Here is a 24,843-nt window from a genome sequence, read left to right as displayed (position 1 = left end):
CCTGGTAGTTTCTATTGTTGTGGGGTCCAAGAACCCGTCTCCGGTGACAGGATTCCACCATCAGTTTTCCTGGATTTCCAGTTTGCAGATGGTTGGACTTCTCAGCTTCCATAATCAAGTGAGCCAATTCCATATATAAATCCTGTTGGTTTTCTTTCTCTGGAGAACTTTGACAGTCACATCAAAACATGTTCAAAAGAGAAAAATCATAGTGTAAAAAAAAATCTAGAAATGTGGAATATTGTGTGTTCAATTATTTATATAAATCAACCAATAGATTTAAACTATACCTTTACTTTTATAAAATCTTACAGGAGTGCAGAAAATTTAGAAACTTTAGTCTTTAAGATGTCTGCTATAGATTTTGTTCATAGTAACAAATAGAGCAGATACATGACTTGAAAATTAAGATTCAGAAGAATTTATCGGTAAATTATAAGTAAACTAAAGGTAATACTGGGTGAAATGCCAGAGTAATGACATCCTTAAAAACGTAAGGGAGGGGCGCCTGGGTGGCTCAGTCCTTACGCGTCTGTCTTCGGCTCAGGTCCTGATCCCAGGGTCCTGGGATCTGAGCCCCGAATTAGGCTCCCTGCTCGGTGAGCCTGCTTCTCCCTCTCTGCCTGCGGCTCTCCCTGCCTGTGTGCGCTCTCTCTTTCTTTCAGACAAATAAAATCTTCGAAAAAAAAGATTCCCTCTCCTCCCCCTTCCCCCACACAGGCCCCCTCACGCCCGCTCGCGATCTCTAAAAAACAAAGTAAAGGAGGTAGGGCGGGGGTCCTCATCTTACCTCTTTAACGTCCAGGGCCAGTATCAGCAAAACTCATACTGATCGTGGCGGAACAGTCGGCTGTTCTAAAACCGAACCAAGTGATAGCCCCCAGCCGCCGCTGCTGTGTTGTGATTTTGAGATGTGTGTTATGTTTAACGGAACAGACTGACAAGCTCCGGCATGTAGTATGCAGCCATTAATCTCGCGAATGTAGTCTTTTAAACCCTTACCAGGAAAAAAGATCGGAAGCAATTTACAGTCGCTTGCCCCAGACATCAAATCGCATTCATGGTCTTGTCCCAGGGTTATACTGGTTAAATTAATTCTCCTGCTCTGTTACAATATAGGCCAAAGGAATTTTGATTGCCTGGACATTTCACAAAATACTGTGCCGGTCAGTTGTATTGAGGCATCTTATTAATCAACCCAGGGGGTTGGGGGTGGGGTGGGGGGAAGGGGCAAGGACTCTAAATGCTCTGGTAAGAAACATGGGCATTAGAAAGTGGAAGAAGACCCTGCAGTGATTGGAGGACCTGCCCCGTTAATGAAGTTACCGTACTGAGACTGGTTGGGGGTCATGCTGAGGTGTACTAGCTAAGGTAAAGAACACCTCACCGAACCTTGCATCTTCTACTAAGAAAGGCGCAATTTGTGGTAGCCATCTTCAGATTTTGGAGACTGTGTACACATTTGGGAAACCAGCCCATTGTTCAGATGACTCCAAATGCGGCGAGTTAAGAGTAAGAGAGGGGTCTGCCGCAGACTGAGTCTGTGCTACAAGCAACCCTGGTGTATAGGTTACAATCCAGCAAATACTGTGCGCTAGATGTGTGTGTGGTAGACGAGGATGCTTTGCTGTCTCTCCCAAGTCTCAAATAGGAGAGTTGGACTGCAGACCTCCAGTGTTCTGGAACAACAGCAGAAAATTCCAACATCATTTGAAAAGTAGCTTCTGACTTGCTGTTGGGCCTTTGTAGAGACTGAGCCCCTGACCAGGGGACAGGAAGTGACTATGTGGCCAGAGCTAGTCAGTGAGAGTTGCATACAGTAATAAGTAAGTTGGGGCAAGGGAGACAGAAAGGGCTGCACAGATCCAGAGGTCAGAGAGAAAGAACGCAAACATGTTGCCCATTTGCCTGCCTTTGTTGCACCAACACCTCTCCCTCAGCTCACGGCTGTGGCCTAGGAAGTGTTCCCTACAGCTACTGACAGGAAGAAAAAACTGAGGCCTGGTTCATAGGTAAGATGGTCGAGTATGTCGGTGCAAGCTAAAAATCCACCTGGAAATAATTTTTTAGAATCATTTTATCATAAAAGTAAAGACATAAAAATCACATAAAACAAATGTATAACCCCAGAAATTATCAGAAGGCAAACATCACCCTAGTCAAGAAGTAGATTGTTGCTAACAGCTCCAGAAGCTGCTTCCAGGTGTTCCAGCCTAGTCACAACCCTTCTGCTCACATGAATAACCACCATCTGGCTTTTATGACAATCGCTTCCTTGCTTTGTAAAAATGGTTTTGTCACCCAAACATGGATCCCATCACACTATCAGTTAGTCTTGGTTTAAAAAATTTATACATCTTCTTAAGTATCTCCTCCTCTATAAGTTCTTCTATCCCCTCATTTCCTTTCAGTTTTTCAGTCGAGGAACCTGGGCCATTTGCCCTGTAGAGTTTCCCACAGACTGGATTTTCCTGATTGCATATTCTTAATACAACCCAAGATTTTCTTTCGTCCTCTTGAATTTTCTGCAAATTGTGAGCTGGATCCAGAGACTGGATCAGACTCAAGTTCAGAACTTATAAGAGGCATGTAATTCTGATTATCTCTTTATTCTGTGAATTTAGCAGCCATTGATGTTTTGTGCTTCTAGCCATTCATTAGCAATTGCCAAATGGTGATATGCAAATTCTGTCATTTTATTTGTTGGATTACCTTTATAGTAATACACATACCCTCATCTACTCTTTTATCACCAATCCTATATGCAATTCATATAGGAAAGATGTTGGGATTCCTTTCCTTTATCCATCAGTTTTCAAGATAACAAATGGTTTCTTTATCATTTCCAAAAGTTACACACACACACAATCATTATGAACTTTGCAATTTAAATATTTTGATGGGCTTCAGTCTGTTGTAATTGTTATCATTGAGCTCCAGTTGTCCCATGTTTGACTACTAGGAGCCCTTTAAAGCTGTTCCCTGAATCATGGACATGACTCTAGTAGGATTTAATAGTTTTCTTTCTATCTGGTAATATACGATATTCTAGGCTTGTTTTGTTCATTTCTTGCCCAACTCCTAGATTTGACCATTTCTCTAAGAAGCTCTGGTTTCTTTTAATGAAAATAGTAGTAAGAATTGTATATTGTACCACAATCTGGGCACAAAGGATGCTTATTGTTACTAGGCTGAGCACTATTTTTAGGCCTATTCGGCAGACAGAACTAAGAAATCTATGTAAAATATCTGTTGCATCCAGATTGAGAGTTCCAGTTCCAACTCAATCTTTTATGTAACCTCTTTTCTATTATCATTGTATCTCCTTTTTTCCATATTAGAAATCTGATTCTCAAGAATGTAGAGGATGATAACATTAATATATCCCATAATTACTCATTTATCTCATACTACACACACAGCAGTCTCAGAATAATAATACTAATATTACCACCAATATGGTTCCTGAAAACATTTTAAGAATTCACACACTCTTCGGGTGCCTGGGTGGCTCAGTTGGTTAAGCAACTGCCTTCGGCTCAGGTCATGATCTTGGAGTTCCGGGATCAAGTCCCGCATCGGGCTCCCTGCTCAGCAGGGAGTCTGCTTCTCCCTCTGACCCTCCCCCTTCTCATGCTCTATCTCATTCTCTCTCTCAAATGAATAAATAAATAAAATATTTAAAAAAAAAGAATTCACACAATCTTCTATTCTTAAGGTAGTTATACTCCATTTACTTTGTCAGACCATTACATACTACACTTTCTCCCTCTTATCCAGTGGTATGCTGGGCCAGCTCATACCAGCTCAGGACAGCCAATTGTTAAATATTCAGGAACTTTGCAAGCGGGTTTTTAGACACCTACATTATCAAAGTTAAATTATATAAACTTAACCACTGCATATATTAAAAGTAAAGGTAGAAAATACTCAAAACTCATCAGTTCCTAATTATTTTGCTACATGTTATAACTAGCTATGCTTTTCATGTTATTTACATCTGTTACATCTGCATGGTGGAAACACTATATTACTATGTAATGGTGAGCACTGCACAAGGTTTCTCAACTCTGCATTCAGTGACATCACATTGGTAGCATGAAATCAACCATAGTAGGAATATTCACACCACAGAAATGGGTAAATGATACAAATTAGGACTTGATTTGTTGTTTTTTATGATTGTCTAGACTTTAAAAAGTGATGCAGAAAATGTTAATAATGCAAATTAAACTTAGAAGGGTATTGTGCCTGTAGCCATTTTGAATAGGACCCCAAAAATGAGGAAATATTTGAAAACTATTACCTAGTTCATCAAAGAGGTCACTTGCATCATTGACAAATGAGTGACCTTCTCTTACATGTCTTCATTATTTCACATTTGTCTTACTCATTAACAGAAACAAAAATAGCAACCAACATTCATGTTAAAAGGAATCTCATTCAGGGCACCTGGGTGGCTCAGTGTGGAATGTTCAGCTCTTGATTTCATGATCAAGACTTGATTTCATGATTTCAGGTCATGATCTCAGGGTTGTAGGATTGGCCTGCATTGGGCTCCCCACTCTGTGGGGAGTCTGCTTGAGATTCTCTCTGTCCCTCTACCCCTCCCCCAACGCATGCGCACTCTCTAAATAAATAAAAATTAAAAAAAAAAAGAATCTAGGGGTGCCCGGGTGACTCATTCCATTGAGTGTCTGCCTTCGGCTCAGGTCAGGATCCCAGGGTCCTGGGATCAAGCCCTGCATCGGGCTCCCTGCTCAGCGGGGAGGCTGCTTCTCCCTCTCCCTCTGTTGCTACCCCTGCTTGTGCTTGAGCTCTCTCTCTCAAATAAATAAATAAAATCTTCAAAAAAAAATCTAATTCATCAATGACATGAGTGACTTCGTCGCTGAATCAGATAGGAATCATGCATTTATTCAAGTCAAGATTTTTGTGACACAATTGCTGGTGAGATAATTTTAAAAAACTGGTAGTAGACTTTGTAAGAGGTAGCATCTCACAGTGAAGTTATATAGGCTGAAAAACGAGGTGTTTTATTTTGAAATTTATGTTAGCCATATATTTAATCCTTGTCAGTCCTTATTTTGATGTCTCTGGTCATTTTGATTGTGTGATGCTCATGCTCTTGTAGATTCCTTAGGTTGGGTTCACTGGAATAATGTTCCCTGAGTTGTTTTTTGACAACAGTTTGTGCCCTTTATCTCTGAAGTCATTCTTACTGAATATAAAATTCTTGGCTCACACTTTATTTCCTTAAATATATTCAATGTGCTTATCCATTTTCTTCTGGGATAAAGCACTCTGTTGAAAATCCAGTGATAATTTTCTTTTCCTTATAAGTCATATGCTCTTTTAAGCTTGATACTCCCCCAATTTGTTCCTTTTCCTTTTCGTTCAGTAATTTTACTAGAATATGTGTTGTCACTGGTCCTTCTAATTCAGTATTCTCAGTTATGCTTTCAGTGTGAAATTCAAATCTTTTTTATTTCAGGAAAGTTTTCTTAATTAGAGTATTTAGTAATTGTTCCATTCTTTTACTTTGACGTTCTTTTTCAAGGATGCCATAATCCATTTAATAAGCAGTCTTCTTTTTCCATCCTCAGTATTTGTTACCTCCTCTTCCTCTTGAATCCCTTTAATCTCATACTTCATTGATTTTTTGTTTTTTAATTTTCCTCTTTTCACCTTCTGTTTCTTTTATGGCAATATGTAATGGATTTGTTCACTCGTGTTCCTTCTAGTTTAGTCCTCACTTTTGAAATAACTTTTTTTCTTTTACTTTTTATTCTTTGCTGAGTTCTGTCACCTCATTTCTGAGTTTTTCTAATTACTAATTCTGCTTATCTGTGCAGAATCTGTTCCAAGATCCCCAGTGGATATCTGAAATCACAGATAGTACCAAACCCTACATATACTATACAGTTTCCTATACAAACATACCTATGATAAAGTTTAATTTATAAATTAGGCATAATAAGAGATTAGCAGCAATAACTAATAATGAAATAAAACCGTTATAACAATATACTGTAATGAAAGTTGTGTGAATGTGGTTTCTCTGTCTTTCAAAATATTGGATTGTACTCCCCCTTCTTATGACGATGATGTGACATGCCTACATGATGCGATGGAGTGAGGTGAACGGTGTAGGCGTTTTGACGCATTGTTAGGAGACTACTGACCTTCTGATGATCTGCCAGGAGGAGGATCATCTGCTCCCCAACCACAGGTGACTGCAGGCAACTGAAACCACAGACAGCGAAACCGTGAATAAGGGAAGACTGATGTATTTTGTTTTTTCACGTCCTGTAACATTTTCTTAATATCTTTTAGTTATTTTGAAACAGGAGATCACCGTTTTTTTGTTTTTTGTTTTTTGTTTTTAAATATGGAATACTTTGTGAATGTGCGTGTCAGCCTCGTGTGGGAGCCAGGCTAATTTTCTCTGTATATTGTTCCAGTTGTAGTATATGTGATGCTTAGGCTCGCTTAGATGATCACAGTAGATCACAGTTTTCACCTGTATCGTGGGCATATCTTTCTGGCATAGGAACAAGTAATTCTACTTCTTTTTCTCTTTTTATTATAATAATTTTGCATGGGATTTGACCTTCATACTTATTAGTTATTTTTATATAAAAAGGGTTTTCCTGGACATCTACACTAAGCAAGGTACGAAACCTTCTCTAACATCACAGAGTTCCCTCTTTAGTTCTTTTTGTATGGGGCTCAGTAATAGGGTGCCTTGTTTTCTGAGCTTTTCTTGGTTCTATTGCCAAACCCCACTTCAATTTGAACCTTCCCTTTTCTTCATCTCTGCTGTCTATCCTGCTGAATTTTAATTCCATTTCCTCTTTGGAAGCATTGTGACTATTCTTGGCCTTTTGTTCTTCCACAGACATTACCAAAACAAGTTTGTCAGTTTCCTTGAAAAACCCTGTTAGAATTTATTTTCTGTATTTCATTTAAGTATTTAAAAATCATATATATCTCAGGGCACTTGGCTGGCTCAGTTGGTGGAGCGTGCAACTCTTGATCATAGGGTCCTGAGTTCAAGCCCCACATTGGGCATGGGACCTACTTGAAAAAAAAAGAAAAGGCAACAAAAATTATATATATATCTCTTTCATACATTGTTAAGGGTAAATACTGCTTCAAGGTACTTTTGTTTTAGATGCATGTGTTGTTTGTGTATGTATACATACACATGAGTGTATTAGGATATGTGTCTCTGTCAAAAAGCATGACAACCACTGCCCAGAAGGCTACTTCAGCACTGATTCCCCCTTGGGCTTCCTCTTTTCCATTTGGTATTCATTTTCTTATTGACTAAACTAGACTGTTTTAAAGCCACATGTTTTTATTACTCGGTTCCATACAGATCTCTAGGGGAGAACTGCTGGTAGTGGTGATGGAGTTTGAAAGGGGCTGAGGGAAAAAATGCAGGGAGTTTCCTGCCTCCCTTAAACCTCACCCCTCGGGACCCTTTCTTACACATCTGCTCATGCAGTCAGTTGGGAACTGCTGCTGGGGTTTTTAGATAGCCTTCTCATCCCTTGCCAGATGGTCTAGGGGTTTGTAAAAGTAGACAAGAAATCAGAGGGAATAAAGAAATATTAGAAATGTCTTCACTCTTGGATCAGTTTGAAGACAAATAGTCTATATTCCTCAGCCACCAAGGTGTTGGAATTCTAACAGATAAACCTCAAAGCGCCCTCTGCTGGCAGCCAGTATTAACCACCACTAGTCAACAACGAAATAATGCAGATTTCATTGGTACATATTTTTAAGATGGTAATCACACATAGGGAGTTATATTTATATTCACTATTATGTCCTCCAACTAACCAAATGGAACTCAAGCACCATAAGTTAAAATAGCTCTAAATTATGCAGAATCTACAGTTTTGTTCTGTTTTGTTTTTACTACGCTTTTAAGTATTACAAACAAATCTAAACACTATTTGAAGATGAAATGGACTAGTCATTTATAATTGTTGAGAATAATTGTTATGTTAAAAATAATTGTTTTGGACATTTTTATTATGAGCAGGTGTCAGTATTTCTGGAATAAATAAATGCTGTGTGTCTGTGCTTCTAACTTTACATTTTTCCCTGGTCAAAACAAACTCATAACTAATCCTCTTTCAGTCTTTCTGTGAAATTTCTAACTGCCTAAAAGAGATTATCATAAAGAAGAATAAAGCTAAATTCTTGGATTTATAAAATTAAACTTACATTTACCATGGTTAATAGTTTACTACAGTACAGCCTTAAAAATAAAGTTAAATAAAATTAAATGGAGGAATGAAATAACATCTTGAAAATTCAAATCATCCACTAATTTCTAAATTGATAGTTACTCGTGTATTAGCATAGTTATAGGAAGATATTCAAAATATCAACATCACTTATCTTGTTCAACAGAATTAACTATTTTGTGTATTTATACACTAATATATACAGGACTTGCTTAACTTTTTTCTAAAAGGATTAGAGAAATTTTATGGTTCCTAATTTTCAAAGCTCTAATAATCTTGTGCCTATGTACTGAGGTCACTAAAACCTCACAATAACTTTTGGTATAACTCAATGTACCAGTGATAGTGTTTACCCTCAAGAGAAGAAACTCTGAAACAATCTAGTTTTAGATCTTTATATAAAAGATCAATAAATTAATTCATTTTCCAGTATGAATTAATATTTATTAATTTGCTATTTGTAAAGCTTCTGTATTAAATTACCAGTTAGGCCCTTCCTGATTAATAAGTCTATGGAGTCTACTGATTATAAATAGATCCTTGGGGAAAAACACAACCATAAAAAATTCTTTTTTTTTTTAAAGATTTTATTTATTTATTCATGAGAGACAGAGACAGAGAGAGAGAGAAGCAGGCCCCCAAGGAGCAGGGAGCCTGACGTGGAACTCGATCCCAGGACCCTGGGATCATGACCTGAGCCAAAGGCAGACGCTTAACATCTGAGCTACCCAGGCACACACAACCATAAAAAATTCTATTTTAAGAATATTGAGAATAAAATTGGGAAAGTGTGGGGCAAAAAGCTTACCAACAGGGTCATAAATTTAATAGACAAATAGAAACTATCTATTTAATGCCATTCAGAGCACTTTGATCTGTATTAAAAGTTCTGTTTCCTTTTGTTTAATTACATACTTTGTTTCTATAGTAACTCTAAAGCACTGAATCCGTTGAATGTTCCTAAGCCTTTTACATGGTGACTTCTTTTCAGTCGGTAAACAGTAATAACAATATAATCCTTGTTTAGAACTTCATCTTCTTCCTGAAGCTCCCTTAATTAGTACGCAATAGAATTAAATGCAACTGCAGTCTCACTATACAAATTTGAATAATTAGAAGAAAAAATACAAATCCTAAACTAAGTACCTTAGTTTTCTAGGAATTTACTGCCACCTTCAGGTTTTCATCAAAATGCTTTAGTACTATAGCTTTTACATTTCTAGGAGAGAGTCCCTGGTTAATGCAGTAGAAATATTAACATTATTTTCTGGTTTTGAAGGCAAAGTGCTTTCTAACTTAGATTGAAGTACAAATGTCTTTCATGAAATGTGCTTTCATTTTGTCTTGTCTTTTATGAATCTTCTATAACATGTAATTGAAAATCAAAACCTACAGTTTGTTTTATCAGTCATTATAACTATAATTATACACTGGGAGCTCCTAGAAGACTGTCCAAAATATACTTAAGGATCTTTAGGTTAAATCTAATGAAAAACCCTTCAACAACAAAACTGTTTTCAATGTTCCATGTATTGATGCCGTCCAGCCAAAGACCACCCTGAACTTACCTGGAATTTAACAAACTGGGTCTCTTGCTCATTGCAGTGAGGAAGCATATGCCATAGGGGATTGTGGGTGTCTGATAAAGAAGGTATTTTATTTTATTTTTATTTTTTTTAAAGATTTTATTTATTTGAGAGAATGAGAGAGGGAGAGAGAGAGAGAGAGAGAGCATGAGACGGGGGAGGGTCTGAGGGAGAAGCAGACTCACCACTGAGCAGGGAGCCTGATGCGGGACTCGATCCCAGGACTCCAGGATCATGACCTGAGCCGAAGGCAGTCGCCCAACCAACTGAGCCACCCAGGCGCCCAAAAGAAGGTATTTTAAAAAGGACTTACAGGATTGTACTGTATTAGGGGATTTTTGGTAGGGCTCAAAGAAGTGTCAGAAAGTGGGGGCAATTCTATGATTGGGCATCTTGATTAATCTTATTTATAAGACAGGAGGAATGAAGTGAGGCCAAAGATGTAATAGATAAAGAAGTAGCAGTCAGTCATATTAGCAATAGGGGGCGGTTGCATGTTTTCCTTGTCTGCCGACTGACCTTGTTTCTATCTAGACTTAGACAAGCTTGGGAGGGGGAGAAGGTCTTGGGTTTTTTTTTGTCTCGCTTCATCACAGTCAGAGTGGCCTTGTTTTAAGAGGCTGTTTATGCTTAACGGGAGAACCCCAAGGTCTAGCAATGAGTGCCAGGCAGTTCCTAGTTTTCTTTCTCACATATACATTTGCAGCTCTACCAATATCCTTATTTTTTATTCCTTGAATTTGTGGTGAAATTACCAAAGTTTATTATAATTTTTAAGATGAAAATCAACAGAGTATGAAGCCCTGGTGTTTGTGATAAATTTTGCAAGGGTCAGAAACCCAGCTCAAAAAAAAAAAAAAAAAGCAAAAGGGGAATTTATTAGAAGACTCATGTGACATGAGAAGGATTGTAGTACAGAGGGAGTGTGGGTCCGCTGAAAGCAGGAAGTTAAATGCCAACTACCTGTCGGTCCCCTGTCTCTTCAGCTCCCTGTGTCATCTTTCTACACAGGGCAGGAAACTTAATTGCCTGTAGTTCTTAAACTTTATTGTCTTCCTGGTTTCAATATGAGATGGAGACGGATTCTGTTTCCACAGTCACAGCTTGAAAGATCTCAGCAAAGGGTACTAATCAGGACAGCCTGGGTTACATGCCCACCTCGTCTAAACTGTGACCGAGACTGGCAGACCATGAGAGAAATGGGTGCTCCCGCTGAAGCCACATGATTGGGGGAAAAGCCTTTCTTGGAAACAGTGGAACTGCAGTGCCCTGCAGACAAAAGAATTGAGGCCCAGCAGGGAGCAAAAATATGATAATAATAATCAGTTCTGGGTTAGAAATATAATATTTGCTATAAAGAAAAAGGGCAAGAAGCAAGAAGACCAGTTAGACCATCACAATCATCCCAATAAAATACAGTAAAGGCTTGAATTAGGGCAGCATCTGGGGCACAGGACAAAAGAGGGTGATTTCAGAAAATGTTTCAGAGTTAAAATCTGTAGGACTTGACAATTAGAAATGGGGAGTCAAAATATGTAAATAGCCCTTATATAGGATTTATCATGTAATAGCCACTGTTCTAAGCACATACTATATATTAATTCATTGAAACCTCCTCACAACACTATGAAACATTTAGAATTACTATTTTCATTTTCAGATGAGGACGTTTGGAGGCACAGGAAGGTTAAGAAATTATCCACAGTCATACAGCTGGTAAGTGACAAAGTTCACACACACTTAGTCTTGCTCCGAAGCCCATTGAGTTTAGTCAGCTGCCACAGCCTGCCCAGGGCCTGAATTTGGGTGGATGGCTTCATGAATCAAGGGTGGGAACAGAGGAGGAAGACAACTGGGGTTGGGGCAGGGATGTGAAGAAGAGATAATGATTTGGTTTTGTACGTGTGAAGTTCAAAAAGCGTGACCACCAGATGGAAATGCCCCGCAGGTAACTTGTAATATATAACTTGGGTTAGGGCAGAGATTTAGATTTGGGATTGTCAGAACATGCATAGCTGAAGTCAATGTAGTCATTGTAGTAGTCATTAAGTAGATGTACTTAAACATCCTGAAATCATAAATTTATCCTCAAACAAGTGAAAGCACCTGTTTTTTCCATTAACAATGCCATTTTTTAATTCTTTCAATAAGTGAAATATAGTATTTCTTTTCCCATCCCTCTAATAGCAGATGTCGTTTAGCCTCTGCTCAAGGATCTGGTTTCTTAAGCACTTTAACATAAACTGTAATCTTTCTGGTAGAGATGAAAAGCTACCATGTGGCTGCTTCTGGACTAGAATTATGACACTTCTCTCCTCAAGAGAATGCAGCAGTGTGCTGGCAAGGTCACCCACCTCAAAACTGTATTAGACACAGGAAAACAGATAAGGAAAGGAAAAGTAAACTTTAAAGACTGTTACTACATAACGGTTTCCCTTGACCTTTAATAATAAAATGTGTCTTTGAAAGAGAATGCATTAGCTTCAAGTTTAAGAGCAAAGAAATTTTAGACTTACAGTTACTTTCTAGTAATAGAAAGATGGATGGATGGATGAATCGGTGGGTGGGTGGGGAAGAAGGGAGAGAGAGATAAACACATTTTTCAGAAAGATTAGCAACTTGAGATAAAATCAACTCAGTTTTAGAACACTCTAAATATGGGCGCCTGGGTGGCTCAGTTGGTTAACCATCTGCCTTCGGCTCAGGTCATGATCCCGGGGCCGTGGGATTGAGGCCCGCATCAGGCTCCCTGCTCTTTGGGGCACCTGCTTCTCCCTCTGCCTCTGTCTCTCATGAATAAATAAATAAAATCTTAAAAAAAAAAACCCAAATATAAGTTCTGTCACAGTATTTTGCCTCTGGTACCTTGTGAAAAACCTCATGACCAGAAATTCCCAATATATATAAAGAGTAAACATATTAGAATTCTTACATCATGTTCATTTTGTTTTAAACATGAAAAATATTAAATAACAACTTTCTGTTTATACATCAAATACAATTCCTGGTACATGGCAAGCATTAAAAATTACAGGTACAGGCTGCCCGTGAAGTCAGGGTCCATTCTGGTCCAATAAGCGGCCAGAGTGGGAAAGCCTATGGCATAGAAAGAACTTAGAGGGGGAAGTGGGAAAGGCCTGCGCAGCCCAGTAACAGGGGAGAGATCTTGGTCAGCAGGGCACCAGAAAAAAAAAGAAAGTCAAAAGTCAGATGATAGCAGTGTGTCCAGCACAATACCAGAAAGGGGATGCCCTCACCAGAGAACTGATGACTCTCACCAAAACAAATCTGATCACAAGGTTGTTTTCACACAGATTTTCCTAGAAGGAGAGAACTGACTTGAGGAGTCAGGTCTCCTTCTCAACTATACTTCCCAATTTAAATTATTAAACTGACACTTGGCTGCCCCTTCAATCCCCTATGAGTTGGTCAGCCTAACTTCCCCAGAGCTGTCACCTTGAGGCGTGTTACCAGTTTGCTAGGGCTGCTCTAACAAAATGCCACAGACTGGGAGGCTTAAACGACAGAAACTCATTTTCTCACAGTGCTGGGTATTAGAAGTCCAGGATCAAGGTGTTGGCAAGTTTGGTTTCTTCTTAGGTCTCTCTTCTTGGCTGGCGGGTAGTGACCTTGCCCTGTCCTCACACAGCCTCCTGGGTGGGCACCTGTCGGATGTCCAAATTTCCTCTTCTTTTGTCAGTCAGATTGGATTAGGGTCCACCCTAAAATGATCTCATTTTAACTCATCACCTCTCTAAAGACCCTATCTCCAAATACAGTCACATTCTGAGGTGCTGGGGGTAATGGCTTCACCAGATGAATTTGGTGAAAGGGGTGGAAGGCACAATTCAGCCCATTACAGGATATATAGATAAAGTTCAAGTTTCTGGGCCTGTGAAATAAAGGGCAAGGCTGGGCCACAGTGTCCAATGGGGGAAACTGCCTCAGTTAATCCCTCCTGACCCAGCAGCCACAATTCCTGTAGTTCATCCATAAAGACAATATAAGGAACATGCATTTTTCCCTAACCCCATTCTAAACTTCCATGTTTTTTAAAAAAAATATTTTAGATTTCCTTATCTTCAGCAATTAAAATAGTTTATATTCCAATTTCCATGGGACTACATAAATCCTAACTAGTATATTCATCCTGCATCGACTTTTTTACCCTATAAATTCATTTTAGTTCAGTTTTAATGTACTGAACTTACTGGGTCCACAAACAAAATCTTCGAAATAACAGCCAATGTCCCTGTTTTTCTTTTCAAATAATTATCAGTGAGGTGTACACAGTTCTCTGAGTAGTGTTTGAGTTCTAAGTAACAATATGTATTTGAGAACAACCTGAGGAAGGCTGCAATGAAAAGTGCTCAGGCTACCAATGAGAGGGACAGAATGAGGAGTGTGCTCTTAATTTGCTAATAATTATTAGTAATGCACTGGATTAGTGATGGTTGGGGTGTTTTTTTAATGGAAAATGGCTGGAAGGGATGGGCTGATTATGAAATACTGGGAGCTGTGGGAGGAAAGGCCTATAAACTGATCCTAAAACAGAGACTGATTATAAACATGACAGCAGCGGCAGCAACTGATCATATCACACTTCACAGATTCTAACAATCCTCCTAAACCTTTTGACCAGAGTCTAATGGCAAACTGCCAATATATAAATATAAAAATATTTATAAATGCATTTTATAGTACTTTATTTTATAGTACTCTATAGATGATTATAGTTGTATATGTTTTCAAAGTAAATGCACTAATCGTAGTTTTTAAAAATATTTTCTATATTTAGAATTTCAGAACATATGCGGTACATTTTTGTTAAAGTATAACATATATGTATATTTTAAAATTAAGTATAACTTGCCCATCTTGAATATCTAAATATACCCCAACAGAGGTTGAACTGTGATGTAGGGAAGCAGAAACATTTGTTTAACACTCCAACTCTCTGTACCTATTAATGTAAATTGGCTGAAATCATTCTTAGAAGTGGACAGGTTATAAAGAACTTACCCAAGAGTAATTCAAGACACTACAAATGACACTCAACACATCTTTTTATTATATACTAAATTTAAAAATACAAATCTTATTAAAAATGCTTATGAAACATTGTATACATAAGTACTGTCAAATACTATTGGATTATGACATTATGTACATTTGTTAAGGTTAATTAGAAACAGAACAAAGTATATAACTTTGCTGATAATGAATTTCAGAAGTCAAATATTTTAACATTTGGCAACTGTGAAGTAGTGATCTACACAGGAAGATGTTTGCAGAGGTAAAATAGTAAGAAAACAAACGGAATAATGCAGATATTCCTGCCCTGTTAATAAGTAGCTCTCTTCCTCATCCTCTTCAGTCTCATTATAACAGAAATTAAAGTGCACAAGACCACCAGGAAAACTTGACTTGGTTGTACCCTAATATATACTACAGCCAATTGTGCTGCCATATTGAGGGTTTCAATTCTTTGTACTGTTCCTGAGGTTTTAGAAGTTAATTTTGCATGTGGCTAAGGGAAGAGAGGCCAATACTTTCTAAATTGCACCAAGTGGCCTTAAAGTGTAGAACCACCAAAGATAAAAATATTAATTTGGGAATAGACTCAAGAATATTATCCCTGTCTACTTTGCCCTAGGAATAAAATTAAGATAAGAACCTAGTTTTACCTCTGAAAAATGCTTACTAAAAATCTGTTTCAAAAGGTCAGACATGAACAGCAAGCACCACAATACTGTCAGTTACTATTCACCACTTATATACTGCATCATAAATACCAGGCATAAATACCTGACCTCTACAGGTTCACAAGAAATACAGGTAGAAGCATGTTATTACTTGACACTAATTTTACTAATTAAGTATAATTTGTAAAAATAGGTCACCACCATACAATCAAGGAAGAGGAGAAGAAAAGCTCCTAGTCTACAAAAGTGCTCCCTTTAGCTTTCAAACCCAATAGCTTCATTTTGGGTAAAACAAGATTGTAAAGAAAGGTCATCAGTTCTAAATAAGCTGATGATGCCATATATACACACTCACGTATATATGTTTAAATTTCAATTCTGATTTAACACAATGTACTAGTACAAACCATTTATAGGAAACATTTTATCAGGCTTATTTACAAACACAATGAGTGACAAAGATATGGAAAAATCAAAGAAATTGTAGACAAATATAGCCATTTAGCAACATAGTTCACTAAAGATAAAACAGATTTGCATAATGTTTTTAAAAAACAAAGAAAAAAATTTAGTAAGAAACCCCTACCATATATATATACCTATTGGTCATTGGACCTAAAAGGCAAATAAATGTAATGATCATGATTAAGTTTTTATTACTATCTCATTGACATATCAATATGAGGTTTACTTAAGAGTACTACCTACAAATACAGTCTCATGATTCGATGAGAATATTAAGTTATTGAATACATTTTTAACTCCCATGGCACATCACACTTGATAACACTAATAAGGTAGCTTTAGATAACACTTAAATCATGATTATGAATGTTTAATTGAATATTTTCCTTTCTGTAGCTGTGAAATGTAAAGCTTAGATTTGCTTCCATCAGGCCTCTTAAACCAAACTTCATCATGGTTAATTGTTGTAATTACAGCACTAAAAAGGGGGGGGGAAAGGAATGAATGAATGAATTGCAATACGCCTCCACCACTCATTTTAGAGTACTAGCCATAAAACCAAAATAGCTGGACTGCAAGAGTAGATTCAGATATGTAATTGTCATTTACCACAATGCTGCACTATCAGCAGGGCATATTGTCAAAAACATCACATTCAGCAACACTTAAGAGACAATCTCCTTTCTTTCCTTAATAGAACTGGTCATATTTACTATAAGAACTATTAAATGCACATTGTTCCACTACAGCCCCACCCCAACCCACCCCCCAAAAACACACAGTGGAGCTAAAAACACTAATTATATAGTATTACACCTCCAATTTATATCAGCCCAGGCAGTAGGAAATCTTTGACTGTTTTAAATTTTTTTCAAATGCTTTATTTTTTCAGAGTATCCACTTACTTTAAGTTTTTATTTAAATTCTAGTTAGTTAACATATAGTGTAATACTGGTTTCAGGAGCGTAGGAAATCTTAAAAATACCAATCCCTAATTCCCAGTGTCAAAACATCTGTAGGTACTTGTATGGATTCTTTTTTTGACACTACTTATCTTTATGTAGAAATATTTTTAAAAACAGATTTGTGTTTAATACTCTTATAGTATTTCATCTCTTTTTAAATCACATTTATGCTAAGTAGTCAGTAAAATGTCTTAAAAGTAGTAAGATAAAGCAAAGAATCTAGGGGTATCACATAGAACCTAGTAATTAGCTCAGGGCGCTTCTATGAGGAAAGTTATTATACACAATGCTCCTACTATCCTAAAACTTTACAGATGAAATTACAGTCCAAGTAAAACCACTATATTTGGAAAATGAGTATTCTTCCCTAAATACAAACACTGCATTTACCAGTCATACCTAGAAAAAGATACTTTCTTACTATAGAATGTTACCACTCTGAGAATTAAATCCTAAACTACTGAAGGAACAAAAGCAGTGATTAGCATTAATATTTTCCAAAAGCTACAACCAGATAAAACTTAGAAGGCTATCAGGGTGCCTGGCTGGCTCAGTCAGTGGAGCATGTGACTCTTGATCTCGGGGCTGTGGCTTTGAGCCCCATATTGCGTGTAGAGATTACTTAAAAAAATAAAATCTTAAAAAAAAAAAAACCAGAAAAACTTAGAAGGCTGTATAATTATCGAAACGTTTAAGCTTAGACAGATTGAGTCTTTTAAAAGGCAGCTTTCAGTTTTCAAGTTACACTCTAATTACTGTGACTCTTAAGGCTTTCCTTAATTTTCCATTCTTTTCCTACTCTAATTGATACATATTCTTTGTATCCAAAATACTGTAACACAACCAAAAAAGTTAACGATTAATATATCCACCCAAAACTCATAACAGATGGTTTAAAGATCATAATATTAAAATCCTAACAATTCATCTACTTTAAGAACTAACAAATAGGACCACTTACCTGGGCTAAATAATTCCAACATTTCCTCTTGTGTTAATGCTTGTGCTCAAGAACTTAATATGTGATGTAGGTCTATAAATATTAACACTGGTGAACACACATGCTAATCAAATCATATGCCAAGAGAAAAGAAGGATCCATAGGCAATTAATGGTGCATTATGAATGTACTACAGAGGGGGCAAATATTTATTGACAATAATGTTGTAAATACTGAACAATGCTGAAGTGATAATTTTTACCTTGTAGGACATTCATCTTTTTTATCAATACATATTGTTTGTCCACGTATATACCATTCACCATCATAGTATAATCTTCCTTCTTCGGATCTAGCACTGTGCAGATGTTTTTCCAGTTTCACAGGTGCTAAAGGGATCAGTTCAAAAACTGTTATATTAATAAGACATTGTCAGAAAAACAAAAGTGGAGAACATTAAGCAGTATCACCAATCCATGCATATAGGTGAAAAAACACTAAAAATATTTCTTAGATAACAACTATAAATCTAATAGAAATAAGAGAGGGGCGCATGGGTGGCTCAGTCGGTTAAGCGACTGCCTTCAGCTCAGGTCATGATCCCAGAGTCCCAGGATCGAGCCCCGCATCGGGCTCCTTGCTCAGTGGGGAGCCTGCTTCTCTCTCTGACGCTCCCCGCTCTTATGCTCTCTCTTTCTCACTCTCTCTCAAACAAATAAATAAAATCTTTAAAAAAAAAAGAATTTAATTTCTTATATAATTAAGTTTTTAATATAACGACAAAATAAAGCTGTACAATGTACAATAAATCATCAGTTAACTAGACAAGTGCCAGAAGGGGAAGAAGGTGCATTATCAGTTACTAGTGCCAATTTTAAGTAGGATTTTAAAACATTGTAATTCCAGGAGTAGTGCTCACTGTTGAAATGAAACCACTGACAGGGGCGCTGTTTGGTATGTGGATGACTTAGCCCTGATTCAATCAGTCTCCACAGAGAAGATTCCCGAACTTAGATTAAATGACTTACGTTCTGTTTTCACTCTGTGTGGACCCAGTGTAGCCATTGCCTTAATTAAAAAAAGAAGAAAGACACTGAGTTTATAGACTGAAAGTACATTGTGGGATCTATTTAATGTCTACAACCCTACTGACGACCTCAGTAGCTAACAGTGAAATACAATCTTCAGCTGCTCTAATAAATTTTAATGTCTAAGACCATAAGGAATATAAAGAATAACCATTCCGCCTAAAGGTGTTATCAATACCTGAATTCATCTCTTGCAACTAAGAAGTTTCTGAAAACGGAAAAATTTAATACAAAAAATAAGTCTCCACTTTCAAACAAGCACAGAAAATCCTATAATTCTTGAATGTTTAATGAGAGAATGCAAGACATACAATACGAGTTCAAATATTCACTTTCATTCATTCAACAAATATTTATTGAGTGCCCTCAGAAAGCCAGGACTGGGCTAAGGACTAAGCACAGAAAGATTACATATTATTACTTTTGTATAATAATAATAATAATTATTATTACCCTAAATAAATGCTTTTCAGGACTTTTGCATAAATTATTTATTACATTATTACAGGAAAAAATACAAATTGCTGACATGTCTCTCTTAAAGTATTCTTGCAATCCACAGTTATCTGTATTAGCATTAACTGCCACAGAGAGAATGTTGTAAAGTAAGGCATATTAACAATAATCGTATTTTGATGTATTAGTGAAAAACCACAGAATCTTACAAAGTAAGATTCCATTGCTCTTTAATCATACCTTCCTAATTGTTGTCCAGTCTTCAAGAATATCAAGATCTTGTAGCATATAAACTATATATGGACGTGGAAAAGTCAAGGTCAATTTAGCTGTAAGAATTTCACACTTTGAATTTTATTTCCAAACTTCTGTTTTTCAGAGAATTGGAACACTGATTTGTGGACATAATCCTTTGGCATGCTGAATTCTGACTTCAAATTATTCTCCAAAAAACTCAGTACGAGGATAAATACATTTCAGTACTTCAGATGCTATAACCATATTCTCTTAATTCTAAGATATCACTGATTATAAGATATACCACCAACGTAATCACTGTTTTGAGGTGGGGATGGGAAAAGACAGGGGTAAAGGAGGAGCGTCCCACAGGGAACACCACAGGGAACACCAAGACTGAAAGCACATACTAAGTTAAAGACACTCCAGTTTTGGAGGCTCATGGGTGGCTCAGTCCATTAAGTATTTGACTCTCTTGATTTTGGCTCAGGTCATGATGACAGGGTCGTGAGATTGAGCTCCGCACAGGGCTCCGCGCTGGGCATGGAGCCTGCTTATGATTCTCTCTCTCCCTCTCCCTCTCCCTCTGCTGCTTCTCTCTCTCTCTCTCTCTCAAAAAAGCAAACAAAAAATGTAAAATAAAAACCTGAGGAACATTGAAAAGTGTTAAAAAATATACATGTGAATTAATCATGCTATATTCACATCAAAGCCTTTGTGAGCTACAAAGCCATATTTTCAAAGTTGAGATCATGACTAAATTTCTGCTCCTTCCCTACCCCTTTTGATCTAAACTATATTCTTCTGCCTCAGTTTTGTAAATCATCTTTTGCCTATTACAGGATCATATAAATAAAGTCAATGTATACTAATAAAAATTACAAAGACAGGCACAATGCAAAAATGTATACCAAGGCAAAAAAAAATTTAGAAAAGGATATCTGAAACAACAGCTGGCTTCTTTTTGTCAGGACTGAAAGGATCCTTCCTCTTTTTTCTTGACTGAAGCTCATCATTCCACAGCTCTGGCAAGTAAATAAAAATTAAGTATTAGCTGATTTCTGGAGATCAAAGTAAGGGAAAAGGCTTTGTAATTTCATGGTAGCAAAATTTCATTGGAAGCTATGTATATACACATATGACTATATAATTTCATGAGCAGCTCTATATTCATAAAATTTCCTGTGCCTTTATTAAAGTAAAAATCAACTTGGCATTTACTGACTACTAACTGATGAACGTATGTCAGGTACTTTGTTAAATACACACTGCGTGCATTATGTCATCCTCAAAGCTATCCCTGAGGTAGTGTTCCTATTATTTCCATTTTACAGATGAGGAGACTGATTTAGAAAAGCTAAAGTGACTGTTCACAGTCACCCACGCAGTAGGGCCTGGGGCAGTGGTGTGACAAGTTCAGCGTGTCTCGGGCGCCTGGGTGGCTCAGTCGTTAAGCGTCTGCCTTCGGCTCGGGTCATGATCCCAGGGTCCTGGGATCGAGTCCCACATCGGGCTCCCTGCTCCGCGGGAAGCCTGCTTCTCCCTCTCCCACTCCCCCTGCCTGTGTTCCCTCTCTCGCTGTCTCTCTCTGTCAAATAAATAAGTAAAATCTTAAAAAAAAACAAAAAACAAGTTCAGCGTGTCTGACCCCACTGTGCCTATTCTACACCGGAGAAATAAAATCTCTGAGGGGAAAAGCAATGTACACGCAAGACCTGGAGAGTAACCCAGTATATCTTCAACCCAGTGTAGAAAGCCTTTCCATAATACCCCTGAAAAGGCAATTTCAACCTTGGACTGATGTAATTATTAATGAGTTTTTCCTTTTTCTGAGACAAAAATCTACCTCCCTGTAATTTCCGGTTTGTGTGATACCAAAAAGAAAAGGTTTTTATTCCTTCTTCCACCTGATCTTTCAAGACTTAAAGAGAAGAACATATACTGTAGTTGTCTTCCAGTACTATTCTTATATTATAAAGATATTCTTGCTGTTCTTATAGTATACCATTCTTACTCCTGTAGCTGCTGTCCTACTTCTCTTTTGTCCCTTTTCACGCATTCCCTTTGCTATGTCTTTCTGAAATGTGAATGCAAATCAAAGCAACAATCACAAGCCCGTCAAATTCTTTAGAAGTCTCCCCCTTTCTCATTAGGACACTTCACTTACATAACATCTGTGTCAGGAGACTCGGATATGATGAGACACTACAGCAAAGCCCAGGTTCAGTGTCACCTAAAGTAACTGTCCCCAGCACGCCACCCCCATTCCCTGAGCTAATATCAAGGCTGTGCCTGTCCTCCTCAAGTCTTCTTCTCTTCTCCTCCAGCTCACTCTGGACTGTATCATACAACAAAAGCTTTTCACTCTGCGGAAAAAAAAAAAAAGATTATGCATAAGTGGAAATAAAAAATCGGTCTTAACTATGAGTACTAAATCACTTGCTCTTAAAGTACTTTAACACATGATGCTTTTGTCTGCTAACTTAAAATTTTTTAAGATAAAATGCCAAAAACATGAAAGAAATAAAACTAGAAAATACAGAATCTAAGGACAGATTTAAATACATGCAATTAAATTGTTTAATGACATCTAAATTTATATGTGATATGAGGGTAAATGTTTACATACAATTCACAGTAAGCGCCAATGGCCCCTTTTATATATAAGCAGGTCCTACCTGTCACTATAACAGAGAACCTGTACTATAAAGTAGATCATTATAAAATGGTTCATGTTTTCTCATCGCAACAATAATTGAGCCTTTATTCCTAATACCTCAATATCATACAAAATAGACTACTATATCGCAGAGAGGGATTCAAGTAGGAATTCTGTAATCCTTTTAAATCTAATGAGAGTCAAAATCATAAAACTACAGACTATATCCAGATCTCTCAACAAAACTATAGAAAGACTGAGGGACTTGCTAAAAGAGACTATTTACTACTAGCAAATCAGACTAGAACCCAGGTCTACTAGTTCTAGCCCCTTGTTCTTTTAATTAGAAAACATTATATCCCTTATTTTCAAAGGGATAAAATATACATAAGTATAATACCTAGATTTGTTCTATAAAAAGCTTATGACAGATTCCCAACCCGCCCACCACACCCTTACTCTAGTGAGGAGAGGCTACTAATGCATAGTTAGATGTGCCTGTCGCCTCATAGAGACTACTGGAATACAGTTAGATAGGATTTCTAGGGGAAGGCACAGGCCACACCCATTTGGCAGCACTCCCAGTGTAAATCATGAAATCCTCTCTTCCAGGTGTGAAATTTAGAGTCTACACATGCTTGAAGGTTCTCCTGAGTGGTAGAGAGAAGATGGCTTTTGTCAATTTGAGGCAAGCCAGGAGCTTGAGAAAGTAAAGCTGAAGACTAAAACTCGATCTCATATGAAAAATCGTCTCCTTGCTTGCTACCCTCTATGTTTATTTCTTTTTACTTGTTCCCCCACCTTTGGTAAAGCCTTATGAAATCTTCCAGTCTTATCTACATTGTGCTACAAGCACTGGGAAACATTATATACCAGAGGAAAAGGGAGAGCAGACCCCAGCCATGGTCAAGATAGTGTGACAGCTATAAACAGATCAGATTCTCCAACCAAAGATGACTCCTAATGCAGAGTGGAAGTGATAAAGCTTTTGTTTTTAAGATTATGAAGATTTAACTGCTGCAGTCTCTTTCATTTCTATTGATAAAATTGCCCTAGGTCAAGCAAAAATTCTAAAATAAGTCCACTAATCATTCTTTATAATTAAAACAAAACAAAACACAATGATCCTGAAATATTTAAAGCTTTGAAGACACCTCTGAAGATATTAAAAGTATAAAGGGTACAGATAGAAATGACCTTGAATCTATTCACAGTCTCATTTCTTTGTCCTTCTCTCTCTTACCCTCAGCCCTGTAAGATCCTCAAAAACCTTTCCTGAGTAGGAAAGACGGTCATTAACACAGGAGCTAGAGGACACCTGGAAAAGAAATGGGCATCCAAACTCCCTTGCTTAGGTGCTGTAGAGGCTTCTTTGTTCAATAGGTAATTCAGCTTTTTTAAAGTACTTACTATAATTATATATTTGGCTTCAAAATCCCATACCCCTCCAATCTCCCCACCGACACTTACTCCTTTGAATGTGGATAGGAGTTAGTGACTCACTTCTAATGGACAGAATGTGGCAGAAATCTAGGTCATAAAAAACATCGTCGCTTCCATCCTGCTCTCTTGGATCACTCACTCTGAGAGATGCAGTCACTGGGTCCTGGGGACCCTCAGGCAGCATCTGGAGAGGCCCATAGAACTAAGGCTTCCAACCAACAACCAGCAAAAACTTGCCAGCCTTGTGAGTGAGTCACCTTGGAAGCAGATCCTCCAGCCCCCAGTCAAGCCTTCAGATAACCGCTTCGGCTGGCTGACCTCACTGCAACTTTATGGGACTCCCTGAGCCAGAACCAACCAGCTAAGTTGCTCCCAAATTCCTCACTACAGAGACTGCAAAATAATAAACTTTATTGTTGTTTTAAGTCACTAAGTTTTGGAGTAATTTATTACAAAGCAACAGATGACCAATACAAGAGCTCTCAACAAGCTTATTTCTATACACCTTTTCCCAAGAAGCTACTCTACCCAACTGAAAATGAGAACAAGATCTAGTGGAAAAGACATAAAGGGAACTTCTTAGAGTGATGGTAAAAAGACACCCAGGAAGACAGCGATGCAGGTGCCCCGAAGTTTTGTTTTTTGTTTTTACTTTTTTAGACACAATAAGCTTATTCTAAAACTAATTTGTCAAGGCTAAAATGGCCGAACGGCCCAGCAGGTAACGACGGCGCCGACCTCCCTCCCCCCCGCGGCGGCCCTCCCCCCGCGCCCCGTCCGGGCCCCCCGCCCCCCGGCCCCCGGCGGCGGGTCTGTCCCAGCTCGCAGGCCGCGCACAGTGCTTCGACTCCCGCGCGCCTGCACTCTGGGGGGGCGACCACCCTTGGGAGAGGCCCCGGGACCCAGCGTCGGGGCCGGGCGGGGTCACCCCCAGCTCCGCCCCAGTCCTGGGCTGCCTTGGCCATCGACGCCCTCGGAGGTGGGGGCCGGCGTGCGGCTGCGGCGCTCTCACGGGAGCCGGGCGGGCGGGGCCCT

General features: G+C 38.1%; 1 protein-coding gene, 1 long non-coding RNA gene and 1 other non-coding gene across 3 annotated transcripts; 1 reads left to right on the top strand and 2 right to left on the bottom strand.

Annotated features, from left to right (window-relative positions):
• Positions 1-33: 33 nt before the first annotated feature.
• LOC148161548 (uncharacterized) lies at positions 34-23,065 on the top strand. The gene is made up of 3 exons (XR_015767527.1): positions 34-118; positions 11,511-11,566; positions 22,978-23,065. It is a non-coding gene; the product is annotated as an uncharacterized LOC148161548 (long non-coding RNA).
• LOC148161550 (U6 spliceosomal RNA) lies at positions 6,386-6,492 on the bottom strand. The gene has a single exon (XR_015767530.1). It is a non-coding gene; the product is annotated as a U6 spliceosomal RNA (small nuclear RNA).
• LOC148161549 (breast cancer metastasis-suppressor 1-like protein) lies at positions 16,311-19,774 on the bottom strand. The gene is made up of 4 exons (XM_088020788.1): positions 19,710-19,774; positions 18,954-18,993; positions 18,188-18,314; positions 16,311-16,498 (listed from the first exon to the last, which is right to left on the bottom strand). Exons 1-4 carry the CDS (start codon positions 19,755-19,757, stop codon positions 16,381-16,383), a joined length of 333 nt encoding a protein of 110 aa, XP_087876914.1. The 5' UTR covers positions 19,758-19,774; the 3' UTR covers positions 16,311-16,380.
• Positions 23,066-24,843: the final 1,778 nt, after the last annotated feature.

The sequence above is a fragment of the Eumetopias jubatus genome, unplaced genomic scaffold (genome assembly GCF_037043125.1).
Source record: "Eumetopias jubatus isolate StellerSeaLion01/CBP00866 unplaced genomic scaffold, mEumJub1_p1.0 scaffold_164, whole genome shotgun sequence".
NCBI lineage: Eukaryota > Metazoa > Chordata > Mammalia > Carnivora > Otariidae > Eumetopias > Eumetopias jubatus.
The sequence above is the reverse complement of the archived record's forward strand: the minus strand, read 5'-3'. Positions and strand labels throughout refer to the sequence as shown.